Source organism: Pleurodeles waltl, chromosome 4_1, assembly GCF_031143425.1.
Source record: "Pleurodeles waltl isolate 20211129_DDA chromosome 4_1, aPleWal1.hap1.20221129, whole genome shotgun sequence".
Lineage (NCBI taxonomy): Eukaryota > Metazoa > Chordata > Amphibia > Caudata > Salamandridae > Pleurodeles > Pleurodeles waltl.
Window position 1 is genome coordinate 699,878,570 of NC_090442.1, and position 16,332 is coordinate 699,894,901.

Here is a 16,332-nt window from a genome sequence, read left to right on the forward strand (position 1 = left end):
TTACTAAACACCATTAACGCTCAAGGATTTACTCTGTATACAGCAGAATGATACTCGGTGCAGGTTGAAGCCCAATTGCAGGTCTGTCAGACTGTGATCAGCAAAGTATATATCCAATATCAAAAAAATATATTGTATTGACTAGTGTATTGCTTGGATTTAGAGAAAATATATAACTCTCTACTAACAATCTGTTAAGGGCCACCATATGTAAAACATTTAGGCATGAGTACACGGTCCTTCCCCACTCTCCTATTTCATCTCTTTTATCAAAGTATTATTCTGCACCAGTTTTCAGTATAACATTTATTGGTAGCAGAAACCAAGTATGAAGAATGACACTCTGCAGTAGTTTCCTACACAGCAATAATCTTTCTTCTCTTTCTCTAAGACCATGAATCTATCCACAAATAAATAGTATAGATGTCCTGAACCCTTTAACAAGGGAAGCGTCTTTAACAAGCCATGGCTTTTTCTGTGCCTTAATGACGCATGAGCTGAGCTACGCATATGCGTGGTTAAGGCACAGAAAAAGCCATGTGTTGTGCAGGAGAAGGCGCGGTGAGGTAAGTGGGGCTTGGTTGGGGGTGGAGTAAGGGATTGGGGTGGGTGAGGGGATGTGTGGGGGCGGGGGAGGGCTAGTTTTTTTTTAAGGGGCTGGGCTTGGGTATTTGTTTTAAGGGCTTAGGGAGGGGGAGGTTGGGCTTTTTTGTTTTTATGGGTGGCAGTGGGGGGGTTTGTTATATTTTTATTTAGGGCTTAGGGTGGGGGGTGGAGTAGTTTATTTTTATGGGGGTGGAGGAAGGTTTAAGGAAGGCCGGGAGGAGGAAGGATCGGAGAGGATGCTGTGAAGTAAGTGGGGTGGTGCAGGTTTTATGGGTAGTTGTTAGCAGTGGGGTCGATTTAGGGCTTAGGGTGGGTGGGGGTGTCAGAGTACTTTAGTTTTTAGGGGCAGGGGTGGGGGGGTCACTATTTCTGGGGGGCTCAAGGTGGGTGTTTTTTTTTGGGTAATTTAGTTTTTGGGGGTTTGGGGTTAGGGATTTGTTTAGTACTTTGGGTGGGGGAGTCGGCTTAGTTTACTTATTAGAGGGAAGGTTTTAGTGCTCAGGGCGGGTGGGGGTGTTGGTTAGTTTAGTTTTTAGGGGTGGGGACTTTGAGGTAGGTTTTTTTTTTTTTAGGGCTCAGTGCGGTTGAGGGGGTCGGGGTAGTTTACTTTTTAGGGGCAGTGGGGATGGTTTTTTGTTTAGGGCTTGGGGCCTCTAGGGGTGTCAAGGTAGTTCACTTTTATGGAGCAGGGGTATTTTTTTTTTTTTGGGGGGGGGGGTTTCAGGGTGTGTGGGGGTTCGCAGTACTTTAGTTTATAATGGGAATAGTTTTTTTTATTTTTGGCGGGTGGGGGTCCGGTAGTTTAGGTATTAGAGGTCGGGCTAGTTTTGGGCCTCAGGGCGGGTGACTGGGGATTGTATGAGGGAACCATGAATGCCTTTTCCACATTTGCCTTTACTAGGCATGCTTTTACAACTACATTTGTTGTAAAGGCGTGTGAGGTAAAGGCATGCGGGGAAACAGCACGGTTGTGGTTCCAGCATGTGTTGTTCCGACATGCGGTGTTCTGGCATGCGTGGTTCCATCATACAACCCTCTAACAAGACTGTTTCTTGCTAGGGAGGTCAAGGCCACTAATCTGTGCTTTGCCAGCATTTAATCTCTGAAAGACATTGCAATTGGAGGCAGTTACCAGTTTCACTGATCCATTCTCTAGGCCAGTGGGCTGAACATCAATGGAAGAGCCTGTATTTTCAGGAAGTCTTTTCTATGTATATTGGGAGCATTAATTCCCCTTTCTTGGAATCGGGATATTTAACTTGTAAACATTGTTCATGTATCATGTCAAGGTGTTTGCATCCTATCCATTGTCAGTTTTTAATGCATTCCTGTTCAAGCTGTCAGTTAACATTTACAGGTTTCCTGATGTACATCCATCTATTAATCTCGATCAGAGATACTTCCAGATTTATTTTTATTTATTTGGCATATACTAGTCAAAGTAATATAGGAGATTTGAGTCCTAAGATGGAAAAAGGTGGCGATTTAACTGAATAACAATGTGTAAAGTTGTATTTTTCATAAAGCTTGAGTGGATAAATGAGAGGGCATTCTTTACCTGTGGGCTCAACATGCTGAATGAATGACTGTATGATCTAGCCTGTCTGAAGCAGGGTGCTGACAAAAACACTTAACCTTCTGATGTAAGGGATCTGGTCACCATATAATAGGAAATCATTTAAGATAGTAACACTATCAGTGCAATATAAAGCTTCATGTATTAAGCAGAGAACTTTTAATTGTATCTACTCATTCACTGGTAATGAGTGGTGAGCTTAGTGAGCAGCAAGCTGAGGCAAGAAATTATACCTAGTGAGTGGACATATACATTTTAAATTACAGGGGACAGAGCGGAGCCCTCTAGGACTCTGTAGTTATCTGGAAATTATAGTAATGGAATGGGTGCATGGTCAGTAAATGTTGAAGACCAAACCTAGCAAGCCTAATAAAGTGAAGAGAATCAATTAACATATTACATAATGACTGGCTCATAAAATGCAGCCTAGAACTTGAAAAGAAACAGGTCTCTCTGACGGTGTTTGTCCCTGATGGAATGAAGTTCATCCACTACAGCTACAATGACTGACTCAGCACTGTGCTTCAAGGAGAAACCTATCATGGTTTCATCAAGACAGTCCTGACTTTCCCGATAGCCCAACATCTACTATGCAAGGTGAGATTTCATTACCTTATTGATGATACCTAAAATGGGAATGGCATGGAAGTTTTTAGCTCATTAGGGTCTAGTTTTTTTTAGTTTTTTTTTTACCGTGAGGGTAAATGTTCCTCTCTTCAAAGGAGAGAGATTAATTACTGATCTAGCAGATGGAAATGCTGTCTATCCTGGGAGATCATGAATGCATGATCATACACCAACATTGCGTTCTCCTAAGTTTGAAAAGAACAAACCTCCCCTCAAGACTGTGTAATGTCAAAAGTACACCAAACTTCCAACAAAGTTAGAACAAACGTACGTTATTCAGAGACAGGTGCATACAATGAGAAGAGAGAGCACACCTAACAGGATTGTGTACCAAGGAAATTGAATATTATGTAGTTAGACTGTACGTCTCAAGGCTTTACTCTGCACAAAGATACCTAAGACTCAGAAGCATATTTACCTAGCTTAAGCTACAATGCCTCCATGCAAGTTGTCTTCTTTAGAGGGCATTCTTTTCCATTATTATGCTTTGGGAGAGCTGCAGGAAAGGTCAACTTCCAATGGTAGCTTCCTGCAGCCAATCTGTACTATGGGTCAACATATGTGTGGGTTATCAAGTTTAACAGAATATATGACCATGATGGCAAAACATCCAGCGAGTAAAATATATACTCCTTCCGGGTAAATAAATAAAGGATTATTCTGTCAATAAGCTCAACAATACCGTTCTCTTATACAAGCCCTGGGTTTCTTATTAGATGTACCAATCCATGTCTGACTGTAGCTCACCTAATATTAAACTTTAGACAGCTTAAAGTGAAAAGTATTGACTTCAGAGGAGAGACTGTCGAACTACATTGTTCAGTTCATTAGGTGACTCTGTTCTGAAGAGTCATGACAGCTTTTATTTTCATTGTGCTGAGTACCCGGCTGAGTAGCGCACCTTCCTCTTATCAAAAGCTTTAAAGCAGACACAATATACAGGGTGTTTCAAGAGAACCCTGAGTGGGTCTTGAATGAGGTTCTGAACACTGTCGTTTGTGACTGGAGTTTCAGCAAGTACATACTTCTGCCAATGTAAGCAAAAATATCCATACTTTTCCCGATATACCAGCCAAACCAGGGGTAAAGGGCAACACCCTTTAGATCAACCAATCAGGGAAATGCCTTTAGACTTTTGCATCGGTTCTGTTGAGATCCACTTTGTTGCTGGAGAGGCCTGGCAAGAGATTACCATGTAGGCTGGATCTCCTCTTCACACTCCAGAGCCAGAGTCTCGCTCCAACTTATCATCCTTGAATGTGAGGGCATAGCCCCCATTTGGCCATTTAAATTTCTCACATTACTGCCTTGGCATTCTGAAAAAGAGACCTCATCGATCCAACAAAGCTTTCTACTGCTTCAAAGGTAAGAGATTATGATGAAAATTGGTTTGTACAAAATAATATTTAATCCTACCTCAAGGCAAGAAGAACAATTCATTTAGCTAATGTGGACCCACAGTTGTTTTCCTACTGTATACCTCACTGTTACTATAGGCTACATAAAGAGTTATTTCACTGTTTCCTTTTTTCACAGTTCAAGTAAATAGGAACTTCCTATAACACATTACTAAAGTTTTTTTTAGAGTAGACAGACCATATCCACCATTGGAACTTTATGTAGTTCTGCTCAAGATGATGGATCTATTTTTTACCCTGTTCATAAGGAATTTTTACAAAACATTTCATTGAATGCAGCCTTTCTGGTAATGTTTTCTTCTGTGATGAGGCTACATGAGATACAGGCTCTTTCCTGGAACAGTACCTAGCTTTCCACCTAAACTGGGTAATTGTGAGGAATAGCCCAGCTTTTTGTCATGTGATCTCCGTAATTTGTATATATCATGCTATATTTTACACCTTCTTTCTTGTTGTTTGCAATATTTCAGCCATGCATAGCATGCGTCAGTGCAAGAGGAAAGCACGTTATTCAGTTTAAGAGCATCATACTCGGGATAAACACAAAGCGGGAGTTTGGAAGCGAGGTGAGAAAGAAGGGACAGTAAAGGAGAGGCTCATCACCTCATTATTTAGCTGACAAATCTTCCTGACCTTCCCCACGACTGATCCCCTCAGACCCTTCTACCCCCAAAAGTAATTGAATGGCCACAGTGCTTCTAACAAAGGTATTGTAAGAGCTTAGGAATTAAAATGGAGTGAAGGTGGCAAACCATCAACTGAATCCTTCATACCTTCCGTGAAGGCTCTTTCAGCATCCCCTGAGTAAATGTTTAAGATTAGTCTTCCTAAAGTGCTATGAGTCTTTCAGGGTGACCCACCAAGACATACATTTTTCAGTTCTGGATTCCCTTTGTAGCCTTCAGATGAGCTCTTCATGATCTTGAAGCTAATGTGAGGAAAGAGGCTCACCTGATGCAACATCCGTCAATTTCTTGAGCCTATTTGATGCAAAAATTGTCTTCCCTTCTACACCTCTTTTCAAAACAGTTAGTACCATTTCACCCCCACCACTTCTCACTAATTAAGTTATTATGCACTACATGTCATAAACCAAGTTTATCTTGTGTGCCGTGAAGGGCACACTTAGTGGCCAGTTTTGTGGTGGTCTCTTATGGTTTACCAGGAGATCAAGTTTATCTTTATTTGATTATTAGAGGCTGCACAAAGTGTGAATTCTTCTGTTCACTTCTGGAATAATTCATCCTCTTGCAACAAAAACTCCAAACCATTTATCCTCTGCTCACTCATTCTCTGCCCTGAACATTCTAGGTGCAAGCACCTTTTCTATCCCCGCCATTGGCACCATAGCTGCTTCTGTCTTACCTTGCAGTACTGTAAGGATGTTCCTCAAAGCTTCCCCTTCTCTCATAAGGCCCCCTGCATTTTAGGTACCTTCCATATTGATCTCCTCCAGGATCTGAGCCAAATGAGAGGATTGGTGCTTTTAAAATGAAGCTTTCTCTTACTATGAAAGCTCCCTCTCCTCTGACATTTGTATGATGGTAACCAGAGGTCTGTTCAAAAATTTACCTGACATTACTGTCTGGATTCGGACTCCAGAAGAGACACTCTAAGGGGTAAGTCATCAGGTTATAAACTGTTTGGGTGACTCTGTTCTCCTTCATTGATGATTCTGTGATGTTAAGGGTTAATAGTTTGGATTTATCGATTGCTCCTGATGGAATACTTCCTTTTGACATTGTTTTAATCATTGTTTTAGTCCTACGTAGGTTTTTTGTGTGTGAAGTTGGTGTGTTGTATGCCAGTCTTGTGTTTGTGGAGTTATGATTAGCACAAAGGTTTAATGGAGTGTATAGGAGCAGCATGTGGCCCAGAATAGGTGTAGCAATAATGAGCGTGAATGCAAGTGCTTTTGCTGCTGATCTCTTTGCTATCTTGCACAATAACTTCTGCTACTACATTTATCAAAACATTAGAAATGACTTCAAGTGGAGAAGGAGGAGTGTTCTTTCATCATTATAAGTTTCATTTTTGCTATTAATGACTGTACATGGAAATCAAATGACGTAGTTGAGAAAGTTACCTTTTTAGAATCCTTTTTGTACTTCATGGGAATTTTCGATGAGGTGGTACACAAATCACCCTCCTACGTTGGAGTGACATTTGATGATACTCATGGATCCTCTGGCCTTGGCATAAACACACTGAAACAATTGCCAGTAATGATAGGATACTGGAGCTTCTTAGTATCTTAAGTGCTGTGCAGTGCAGTGTATTCACTCTTGCAAGCTTCTTCCTCTCTATCTCAATTACCCTCATTTTCTTTGCTTTTGTTGTGTAAAACAGATTCTGGATAGTTAATCTTAGCCTCTTTAACTTACCATCATATACTTTGTGCTTCTTTTTAAATGAAAAAACATTCTCTCCGTATGTAAAAGTGCTCCAGATTATCACACAAATGAGTAGAATATGGTCGTTGTATATTGCTAAGCTGAAAAGTGGTAATCAAAAAATATGGTTTCTGTTAGCAATGCAACGCCATGCAAATGGCAGAATGGGACCTTGATTGTATTATAAATATTTAACATTTATTTCTAAAGCATAGCTCTTTGAATCTGTATAAGAGATGAATTTTCAGATGAATAAACTCAATTATTTTTCTTAGTTGCTTTTAATTTAGGAAAAGGAGCCAGCACTTCGGGTGTAACATCTAAAGCTGGGTAAGGCTTTGTCAAATATTCTGCTATAATGAAATGAATGTAGTTTACTTTGGTCACATTCAATGAATGACAAACTGTAAATTTTAGTTTTAAAGAAATACTTCCATACAATGTTAAAAGTCCACCGAATTCCATCCTGCCACCCAAGCATACACTGTCTCTGGGAACTTATCCTTCAGCAGTTGTTGCATCACTGGCAAATGATTGTCACTTTAGGTCCACCATACCCTTTTTATTAAAATGATTTTGTGAAGTCTAGATTCTGTCGGTTAACATGTTCTCTCCAGATGCATTGGCAGTGATCATTAAAGTTTACCAAATATTATTTCAGCACTTAAAGAATTGTTTGCCGGTGGGTGTCAGGAGGAGTGTGCTTTTCTGAATTAGTGTGGGTTGGGGCATGAGTGGTGTTTGTGGTCTTAAGGAGACCAAAGGAGGATTTATGGAGTAGTTACCAACGGCTAAGGATCTGATGCCTTAGACTCCACCTGCAAACTGTACTTGGCCCTCATTCAGGTCATGAGTGCCTGTTTTGTGCAAAGGTGCACTATGCACAATATGCACCTCTGTTTGGTAATAGGCCATACAGCTTTATCAATCAAACATCAAATACAACTCTGATTCCAGACAACATATCCAGCTACTCACTGCATGCCTCTTTTGCTTAAGGCAATTATCGACTTTTCATCTGTGGATGCTTATTCAGCTCTAATTCCTGCTTATTTCACCAGTGCACCTCTCTAATCCTGCATCAAAAAGAAATTGTACCAGGTGTCTACACTTTAAACCTGACTTAAACAAGCCATGATACTCCTCTCCCAACCAACCTCTGTCCAGTCTCTGAGTACCCCAGTTCAGTAATGATCTGTCCCAAAACTGAATCAGATCTCCCAGTTTATGGACAGGCAGCGGTGTAGTTTTAGAGTGATTTCTTGAAAACCATTTTTTGGACTAAAACCGTTGTCTTGTGATCTTCATACACAGAGAAGGTTTAAATGCAGTTCCCCACCTTGTGATTCTTCTTTTTTCTTTTAAAAACAAATGTTATTACGTTTTTTAAGGATGTAAAGCCCAATGACACAAAAACTGTAAATGTATCAAAAGAATCAAAAACATAAACATACACCTGCACGCTACCCCCTAGCCCTGCCCCCCTTTCTCATAGTCACAGTACATGGTATGTTATATAAAACCTATAATTTGTCCATGCCTGCCATACCTTTGAATGTTTCTGTGAACGCCCCCGGGGTTTATAAATTGACACTTCCAGGCCCATGCAATTTTCTAGGCCATGCATCCATACTGCCAGGGACGAGGGGAGCCGTCGCCCCCCCACCCCTGCGCAGTATCTTGCGTCGCCAGGGTCAGACCCAGGAATAACAGAGACAGCTTATAGCGATTCTCTTTCCCCCCACCCCCCAATGTGTCCTAGACATGAGGAAGAATGAGTTTTGGATCCATCTGGATTGTCCAACCTAGCATGATGTCACACCTTTCTAAAATTGATCCAGTGCAGGACAGTCCCACACCGTGGGCAGAAATGTGCCTTCCTCCGTCCCACACCTAAGAAAAGCTGGGGAGGCAATCCCGCTGCAGCCGATGGCGTGTATAATACACCCTGTGTAGGTATTTAAGGTGAATGAGCCGGAGTTGGGCTGTGATGGCTGCTCCTCTAGGCACACCCAGTGCCTCTGTCCAGTCATCATCCCCTCTCTGAAAAACAAGAGGAACCCAAATGTTCACAAGATTATGGGTTTGAAAACTATCACAAAAAATACTTAACATGAAACTCAGTTTTTTATATATATATATATATATATATATATATATATATATATATATGTTCAATGGCATGTGTAGCTGCAGATACACATGCTATGCATATCTCTTCCGACATCTAGTGTTGGGCTTGGAGTGTTACAAGTCCTTTTTTCTCTCGAAGAAGTCTTTTTGGAGTCACGGGATTGAATGACTCCTCCTCTCAGTTACAGTGCGCATGGGCATCAACTCCATAGTTAGATTGTTTTTTTTCAGCTGTCTGGTTCGGACGTGTTTCCTCTCGCTCCGAGATTTCGAATCAGAAAACCTTAGAAAACCTAGTTATTCGTCGGTATCGTTCGGATCGAGTTTCCAATTTAGCAACGGAACCAATAGTACTGTCGGAATCTAAATTTCGCCCTTTGGGCGCCGACTTGGACCTGTTCGGGCCTTCTGCGTGGAAAGCCTGATTGATCGGACTCCATTCCGATTCTGCCGTCGGTGCCACGGACAGTACCCATATACGGACCAACACCTGGTTTGTAAGTTGTGCCTTTCTCCGGACCATTGCTAGGAAGACTACGAAGCCTGTGGATCGTTTCGATCGAAGAAGACCTTAAGAGATCTCGGGGCCCGAAGACTAGAAATGGCGTCCAAGAGCACCGAACATCTCGACGTCATGGAGGAAGAGCAGGCACAGACAGCAGTCTCCATCCGAGACACCGACTCCGAACAAGAATCAGAAGATGATCGACCCATCACGGCTGGCCATCATGTGAGTACGTCTGCCTGTACGCCATCATATTAAAAAACAACCGAAGGCCTTGTGTACACCACTGCCAGATGGCCCTGGTTTAACCTGAAAAAAGACTGCCGGCGATCGAGCTTCCGGATCGGCGCCGAAAAAGACCACTCCTCCGTCCACTTTGGAGTCGAGCAAGTCGGTTAAAACTTTCACTTCGGACTCCAGCAAACGCCCTCACTCTTCGGAGTCGAAAATTTGACACCCTGCTTCGGAGCCGAAACAACAGACTTCTTTTTCGGCACCGAAAAAGGACCAAAGCTTCGGAGCTGAAAAAAATCCTCATACAAGGAGGAACAGGGACTTTCGAGAAAACTAAAGCAAATCTCAAAACCCATGCAAGAATCTCACAAAACTTCTGAAGAAGAGACTGAGATTGAGCCAATATTGGAGGATGAAAGACAATCGAGAATCCATGTACATAAGGAGACTGGTTGAATCCACACTGCACCTCCTTTAAAGACTAAAAGAAAGCTGGCCTTTCAAGAGGAGTTAGATTCTGCTCAACCACCAGCAAAAGTGCAGAAACAAAAGGAGAAACCAGCACCACTCCCTACTTCTCCTCCTCACTCTCCACAACTTTCTTTTTCACCTCACAAAAGTCCACCACCACTGCCTTCTCCAACACAATCATTATACTCGCATAGAGATACATTGGGCCCATGGGATCTCTATGACCCTGATCCCATTTCAGATAATGATCCTGACCTCTACCCCTCCAAACCTTCACCACCAGAAGACACTACTGCCTACACTCAGGTAGTCTTTTGGGCAGCGGTTTATCATGGGGTGCTTATGCAGTCTGAACCCCTGGAAGAAGATTTTCTATTCAACACTCTGTCTTCCACTTACTCCAAATACCAGTGTCCCAATGTTGCCTGGAATGGTTAAACATGCTGAACAAATTTTTAGTGAACCTGTCAAAGCTCAAGTCATTACCCCTACAATTGACAAAAAATATAATCCTGCCCCTACAGACCCAGACTAGATAACACACCAGGTTCCTCCAGACTCAGTGGTAGTCAGCATGGCTAGAAAAAGAGCTAACAGACAGTCATCAGGAGATGCTCCTCCTCCTCATAAGGAAAGTAGAAAATTTGATGCTGCTGGCAAAAGAGTAGCCACAAAAGAGGCTAACCAATGGAGAATTGCCAATTCTCAGGCACTACAGGCTAGATATGATAGAGCCCATTGGGATGGGATTGCAAGATATTATACAGCACCCCCCAAAAGAGCATCAGGAGGGCGGTAGAAAGGGACAGGCTATAAGTAATAACCAAATAAGGTCTGCCCTTGATGCTGCTGATACAGCTGCAAGAAGCATCAACACTGCCATCAAAATTAAAAGGCATGCATGGCTGTGCTCCTCTGGCTTTAAACCAGAAATACAACAGGCAGTAATTAACATGCCTTTTGATAAGAAACATCTATTTGGTCCTGAAGTAGACACTACTATAGAGAAACTGAGAAAAGACTCAGACACTGCTAAGGCAATGGGGCATTATTTACCACACCATATAGAGGCTACTTTCGCAGACCACAGTTTAGAGGAGGATTTAAGCCACAATCCTCTGACGCATCTACCTCCCGGACAAAGCAGGGACAACAAACTCGATATCAAAGAGGGGGATTTAGAGGGTCCTGTAGGACAGTATTTCAGGAACAGAGGCAAGTTCCAAGCCTCAAAACAAACCACTACACCATCTAAGCAGTGACTTCCTTCTCACCACTCCACACATCTCCTGTTGGGGGGAAGACTACAGCAGTTCCACTCTCATTGGCAAAATATCACCACAGACAGTTGGGTGTTATCAATTATCTGCAATAGCTATTGCCTAGAATTAATCTCCATCCCTCCAACCATACCACCACGTCACCACAGATTGTCCCCAGAACACAACGTTCTGCTGCAAAAAGAGGTACAATCTCTACTATTAAAAGAAGCAATAGAATTGGTTCCATATTCTCAACAGGGAACAAGAGTATATTCACCAAACTTACTCATTCCCCACCAAAAAATGGCACCCTCAGGGCCATCTTGAACCTCAGGCCTCTCAGTCTATACATCCTGTCAGAACATTTTCACATGATAACTCTACAGGATGTCATTCCACTACTACAAAAACATGATTACATGACTGCTTTAGACCTCAAAGATGCGTATTTCCACCTGCGCATCCATCCAGCTCACAGAAAATACCTCAGCTTTGTCATAGCAGGAAAACATTACCAATTAACGTTTTGCCATTCGACTTAACAGCTCCAAGAGTGTTCACAAAATGTCTAGCAGTAGTAGCAGCTTACTTAAGAAGACAACACATTCACGTCTTCACATATCTAGACCATTGGCTAATAAAACCAAGCAATTTTACATAATGCCAAGAACAGACTCAATAAGTGATACAAACCCTACATACACTAGGGTTCACTCTCAATTACCAAAAATCACACCTTCAACCAGCACAGGTACAACCTTAACTAGGTGCTATTCTAAATACTCAAAAAGCCCTAGCACGTCCAAATACACAGCGGATACAAGCTTTCCAAAATCTCATACCACAAATACAGCCAAATCAACAATATACTGTAAGATTCATCATGAAAATTCTAGTGATGATGGCATCTTGCATTGCTATAGTTCCACATGCAAGACTAAACATGAGGCCCTTACAACAGTTCCTCTCACAACAATGGTCTCAGGCACACAATCAACTTCAAGATCTAGTGTTGATGGACCGGCAAACACCTATGTCCCTTCAAAGGTGGAATCTCAGCAATCTAATGAAGGGGCGGTCATTTCAAGTCCCTGTGCCCCAGACCATAATCCCAATAGACGCATCCATGATAGGTTGGGGAGCTCATCTCAACAATCATACCATTCAAGGGGAATGGGGTGCCAAACAGAAACAGTTTCACATAAACCACCTAGAAATATTAGCTGTATTTCTTGCCCTAAAAGCATTTCAACCTCTTCTCAAACAGAAGACTGTTCTAATAAAAACAGTCAACATGACAACCATGTATTACCTCAACAAACGGAGCGGGACAAATTCATCTCAACTGTCCCTACTAGCACAAACAATAAGGAAATGGGCAATTCACAATCACATTCATCTGTTAGCACAGTACATTCCAGAGATAGACAGTCAGGTGGCAGATCTCCTGAGCAGGAATCACCAACAAATTTCCAAATGGGAGATTCACCCCCAAGTACTTCAAAAGTGGGGGACACCAAAAATAGACCTATTCACAATAACGAAAACGCAAAATGAGAAAACTTCGCATCCAGACACCAACATCTCCTATCCAAGGGCAATGCTTTATGGATCAATCAATTGGTCAGGGATATTTGCTTACGCTTTTCCCCCTCTCCCACTCCTTCCGTTTCTGGACAGCAAGCTACATCAAACATCACTCACCATGATACTCATATCCCCAACGTGGGCACGTCAGCATTGGTACACAACACTCCTAGATCTGTCTGTAGTACCTCCATTCCAAATTCCCAAACAGACCAGACTTGTTTACACAGAAAATAGGTCAAATAAGGCATCCAAACCCCAATGCTCTCAATCTGGCGATTTGGCTCCTGAAGACTTATAATTGGGTTACCTCAAGTTTCCATCAGAATGTATGGAAGTAATTAAACAAGCATGTAAACCTACTACTTGACAATGTTACGCAAACAAGTGGAAAAGATTTGTCTACTTCTGTCAATCTAAAAACACTGAGCCACTTACAGCATCTATACAAGATATTCTATGCTATTTACTCGATTTGCAGAAATAAAATTTAGCTTTCTCATCCATCAAAATCTACCCTACTGCAATATCTGCTTATTTACAAACTATTCAACACACTTCTGTGTTCAGAGTTCCTGTTATTAACGCCTTCATGGAAGGTTTAAAACACATTATTCCACCCAGAACACCACTTGTTCCTTCCTGAAATTTAAATATCATACTTACCAGACTTATGAGCCCACCTTTTGAACCCATGCACTCTTGTCAAATAAAATTTTTAACTTGAAAGGTTGCCTTCCTTGTAGCTATTACTTCTTTACGAAGAGTTAGTGAAATACAGGCATTCGTTCTTGAAGAACCTTTCTTCCAAGTACACAAACATAAAGTTGCACTTTGGACAAATCCAAAATTTCTACCGAAAGTAGTATCTCCTTTTCACATCAACCAAACAGTGGAATTGCCAGTCTTCTTTCCACAGACAGACTCTGGGGCAGAAAGAGCTCTTCATACCTTAGATCTCAAAAGAGCTCTTATGTACTACATTGACAGAACTAAAGATTTTAGGAAAACAAAACAACTTTTCGTGGCCTTTCAACATCCACATCCTGTATCTAAACAAGGCTTAGCAAGATGAATTGTTAGATGCATCCAAACATGCTACATCAAAGCAAAGAGAAAACGTTTAATCACTCCTAGAGCACATTCTACAAGAAAGAAAGATGCATCAATGGCATTTTTAGGAAACATCGCAATGGCTGATATATGTAAAGCTGCCACATGGTCAACTCCTCATACATTTTCAAAACACTATTGTGTTGATGTTTTCTCACAGCAACAGGCTACTGTAGGCCAGGCTGTATTAAGAACACTACTTCAAAAACTTCAACTCCTAAAGGCTAGCCACCGCTATTTTTTGGGAGGACTAAGGGCCATATGTACGAAAGCTTTTTCCCATAGACACAGAATGGGGAAAATCCTGTGGTACATCTGGCCCTAACTGCTTTGTAGTCTATGCATAGCATGCGTATCTGCAGCTACACATGCCATTGAACGGAAAATGTCACTTACCCAGTGTACATCTGTTCGTGGCATGTAGTGCTGCAGATTCGCTTGCACCCTCCCTCCTCCCCGGAAGCCTTTAGTCATTCAAGTTTAACACTTGTACATATGTATATACATTTACATTTGCATGGACATCTCTTTATATTCTTATACTCTATCACTCCTTCCTTCACCCTTTGCGGGAAAACAATCTAACTATGGAGTTGATGCCCATGAGCACTGTAACCGAGAGGAGTCACTCGATCCCGTGAATCCGAAAAGACTTCTTCGAAGAAAAACAACTTGTAACACACTGAGCCCAACACTAAATTTTGGAAGAGATATGCATAGCATATGAATCTGCGGCACTACATGCCACAAACAGATGTACACTGGTTAAGTGACATTTTCCATAAATAGGGAGAGAGAGAGAGAGAGAGTACAGCAGAAACTAATCACACATAAATTATTTTTTTCAGGACAGTATTCTTTGTCAAGAAATGAAATTCAAAGTTAGCACAAGCAACTAGTACTTTAAGTGAAACATTGAATACATTTATTCATGAATACATGAGCAGAGCAGTTTTTTTTTTTTGTAGTTGGAAGAAAAGGAATAAGTGATTGGTGCACCCCAAGTGAAATGGACCACAACCAAAGACAAGAGAGAATACCCAACATTGTGTATAACTGATGTACTGGTACACAGTTTTTAGACAGCCATAATATTTTGGTACACAATACCAACATAGGAAATTTCTGTGTGAGACAAACCACACAGAGGTCTGTCTTTACAGAATGTTGATGGTGTTTCGACCTATTCATCGATACCTGGGTCTCATCAGGACAAAGAACCTGTTCAAGCAAGGACCCTCACTCTAGTCAGGATAAAAGGGAATCACCCTCAGCTAACCCCTGCTTGCGCCCTTGGTAGCTTGGCAGAGCAGTAGGCTTAACTTCAGAGTGCTAGGTGTAAAGTATTTGTACCAACACACACAGTAACCTAATGAAAACACTACAAAATGACACAACACAGGTCTAGAAAAATACATATTTATGTAAACAAATCAAGACCAAAAAGATAAAAATCAACAATACACAAGTCAAGTTATCAATTAAAAAGCAAAAAGAGTCTTTCTGTAGTTTAAAACACACACTAACCCTGTTAGCGTGAAAATGTACCTTTGGTGCGTCAAAAATAACCCCGGACGGGCGAGTGTGCATCAAAAAGGGCTTCTGATGCGTCAATTTCACTCACGAGCGAGACCTTGCGTCATTACTCCTTTTGTCTGGTCGGGCGTGTCGTTTCTTCTCTCCGCAGGAGAGCGATGCGTCTATCCCGTCAGCACTCTCGGGTCCGGGCAGGCCTTGCGTTGTTTTTACACGCCCAGCGGTATTTGCGTCGGAAATCCTACCGCACAATGATCCGAAAACCACGCAGCGCGGGTTGCGATCTCCCAGCCTCCGTCAGCGATGCTGTGCATCATTTCTCCAGCTCCGTGCATCGACTCTTCGGTTGCGTTTCCGGCAAGCGTCGATTTTTCAGTTGCAGAGCCGGCAGAACGTTGTTTCTTCAGCCGCTGATCGGAGTTGCGTCAATCTTTTCCCCACACGGCGCTCTGTGCGTGGATTTCCTCCTCTTAGACTGCCAGCTTCTCCTTTCAGGGTCCCAGGTACTGGATGGGCACCACAGGACAGAGTAGGAGTCTCTCCAGAGACTCCAGGTGCTGGCAGAGAGAAGTCTTTGCGGTCCCTGAGACTTCCAACAACAGGAGGCAAGGTCTAAATCAAGCCCTTGGAGATCTTCACAAGATGGAAGTCCAGTCTTTGCCCTCTTACTCTGGAAGAAACAGCAACTGCAGGATAGCTCCACAAAGCACAGTCAGAGGAAGGGCAGCTCTTCTTCCTCAGCTCTTCAGCTCTTCTCCAGGCAGAGGTTCCTCTTGGTTTCCAGAAGTGTTCTAAAGTCTGTGGTTTTGGGTGCCCTTCCTATACCCAATTTCTCCTTTGAAGTAGGCCTACTTCAAAGCAAAGTCTCTCT

General features: G+C 42.1%; 1 protein-coding gene across 2 annotated transcripts in view; it reads left to right on the plus strand.

Moving 5' to 3' along the window:
- The window catches only part of KIN (Kin17 DNA and RNA binding protein), a 120,971-nt gene that overhangs the window by 40,536 nt on the left and 64,103 nt on the right, over positions 1–16,332 (plus strand). For both annotated transcript variants that reach the window (XM_069229263.1, XM_069229264.1), the window contains exon 7: positions 6,896–6,950. In XM_069229263.1, the coding sequence (XP_069085364.1) occupies positions 6,896–6,950 (55 nt within the window). The remainder of the gene's footprint in view (positions 1–6,895; positions 6,951–16,332) is intronic.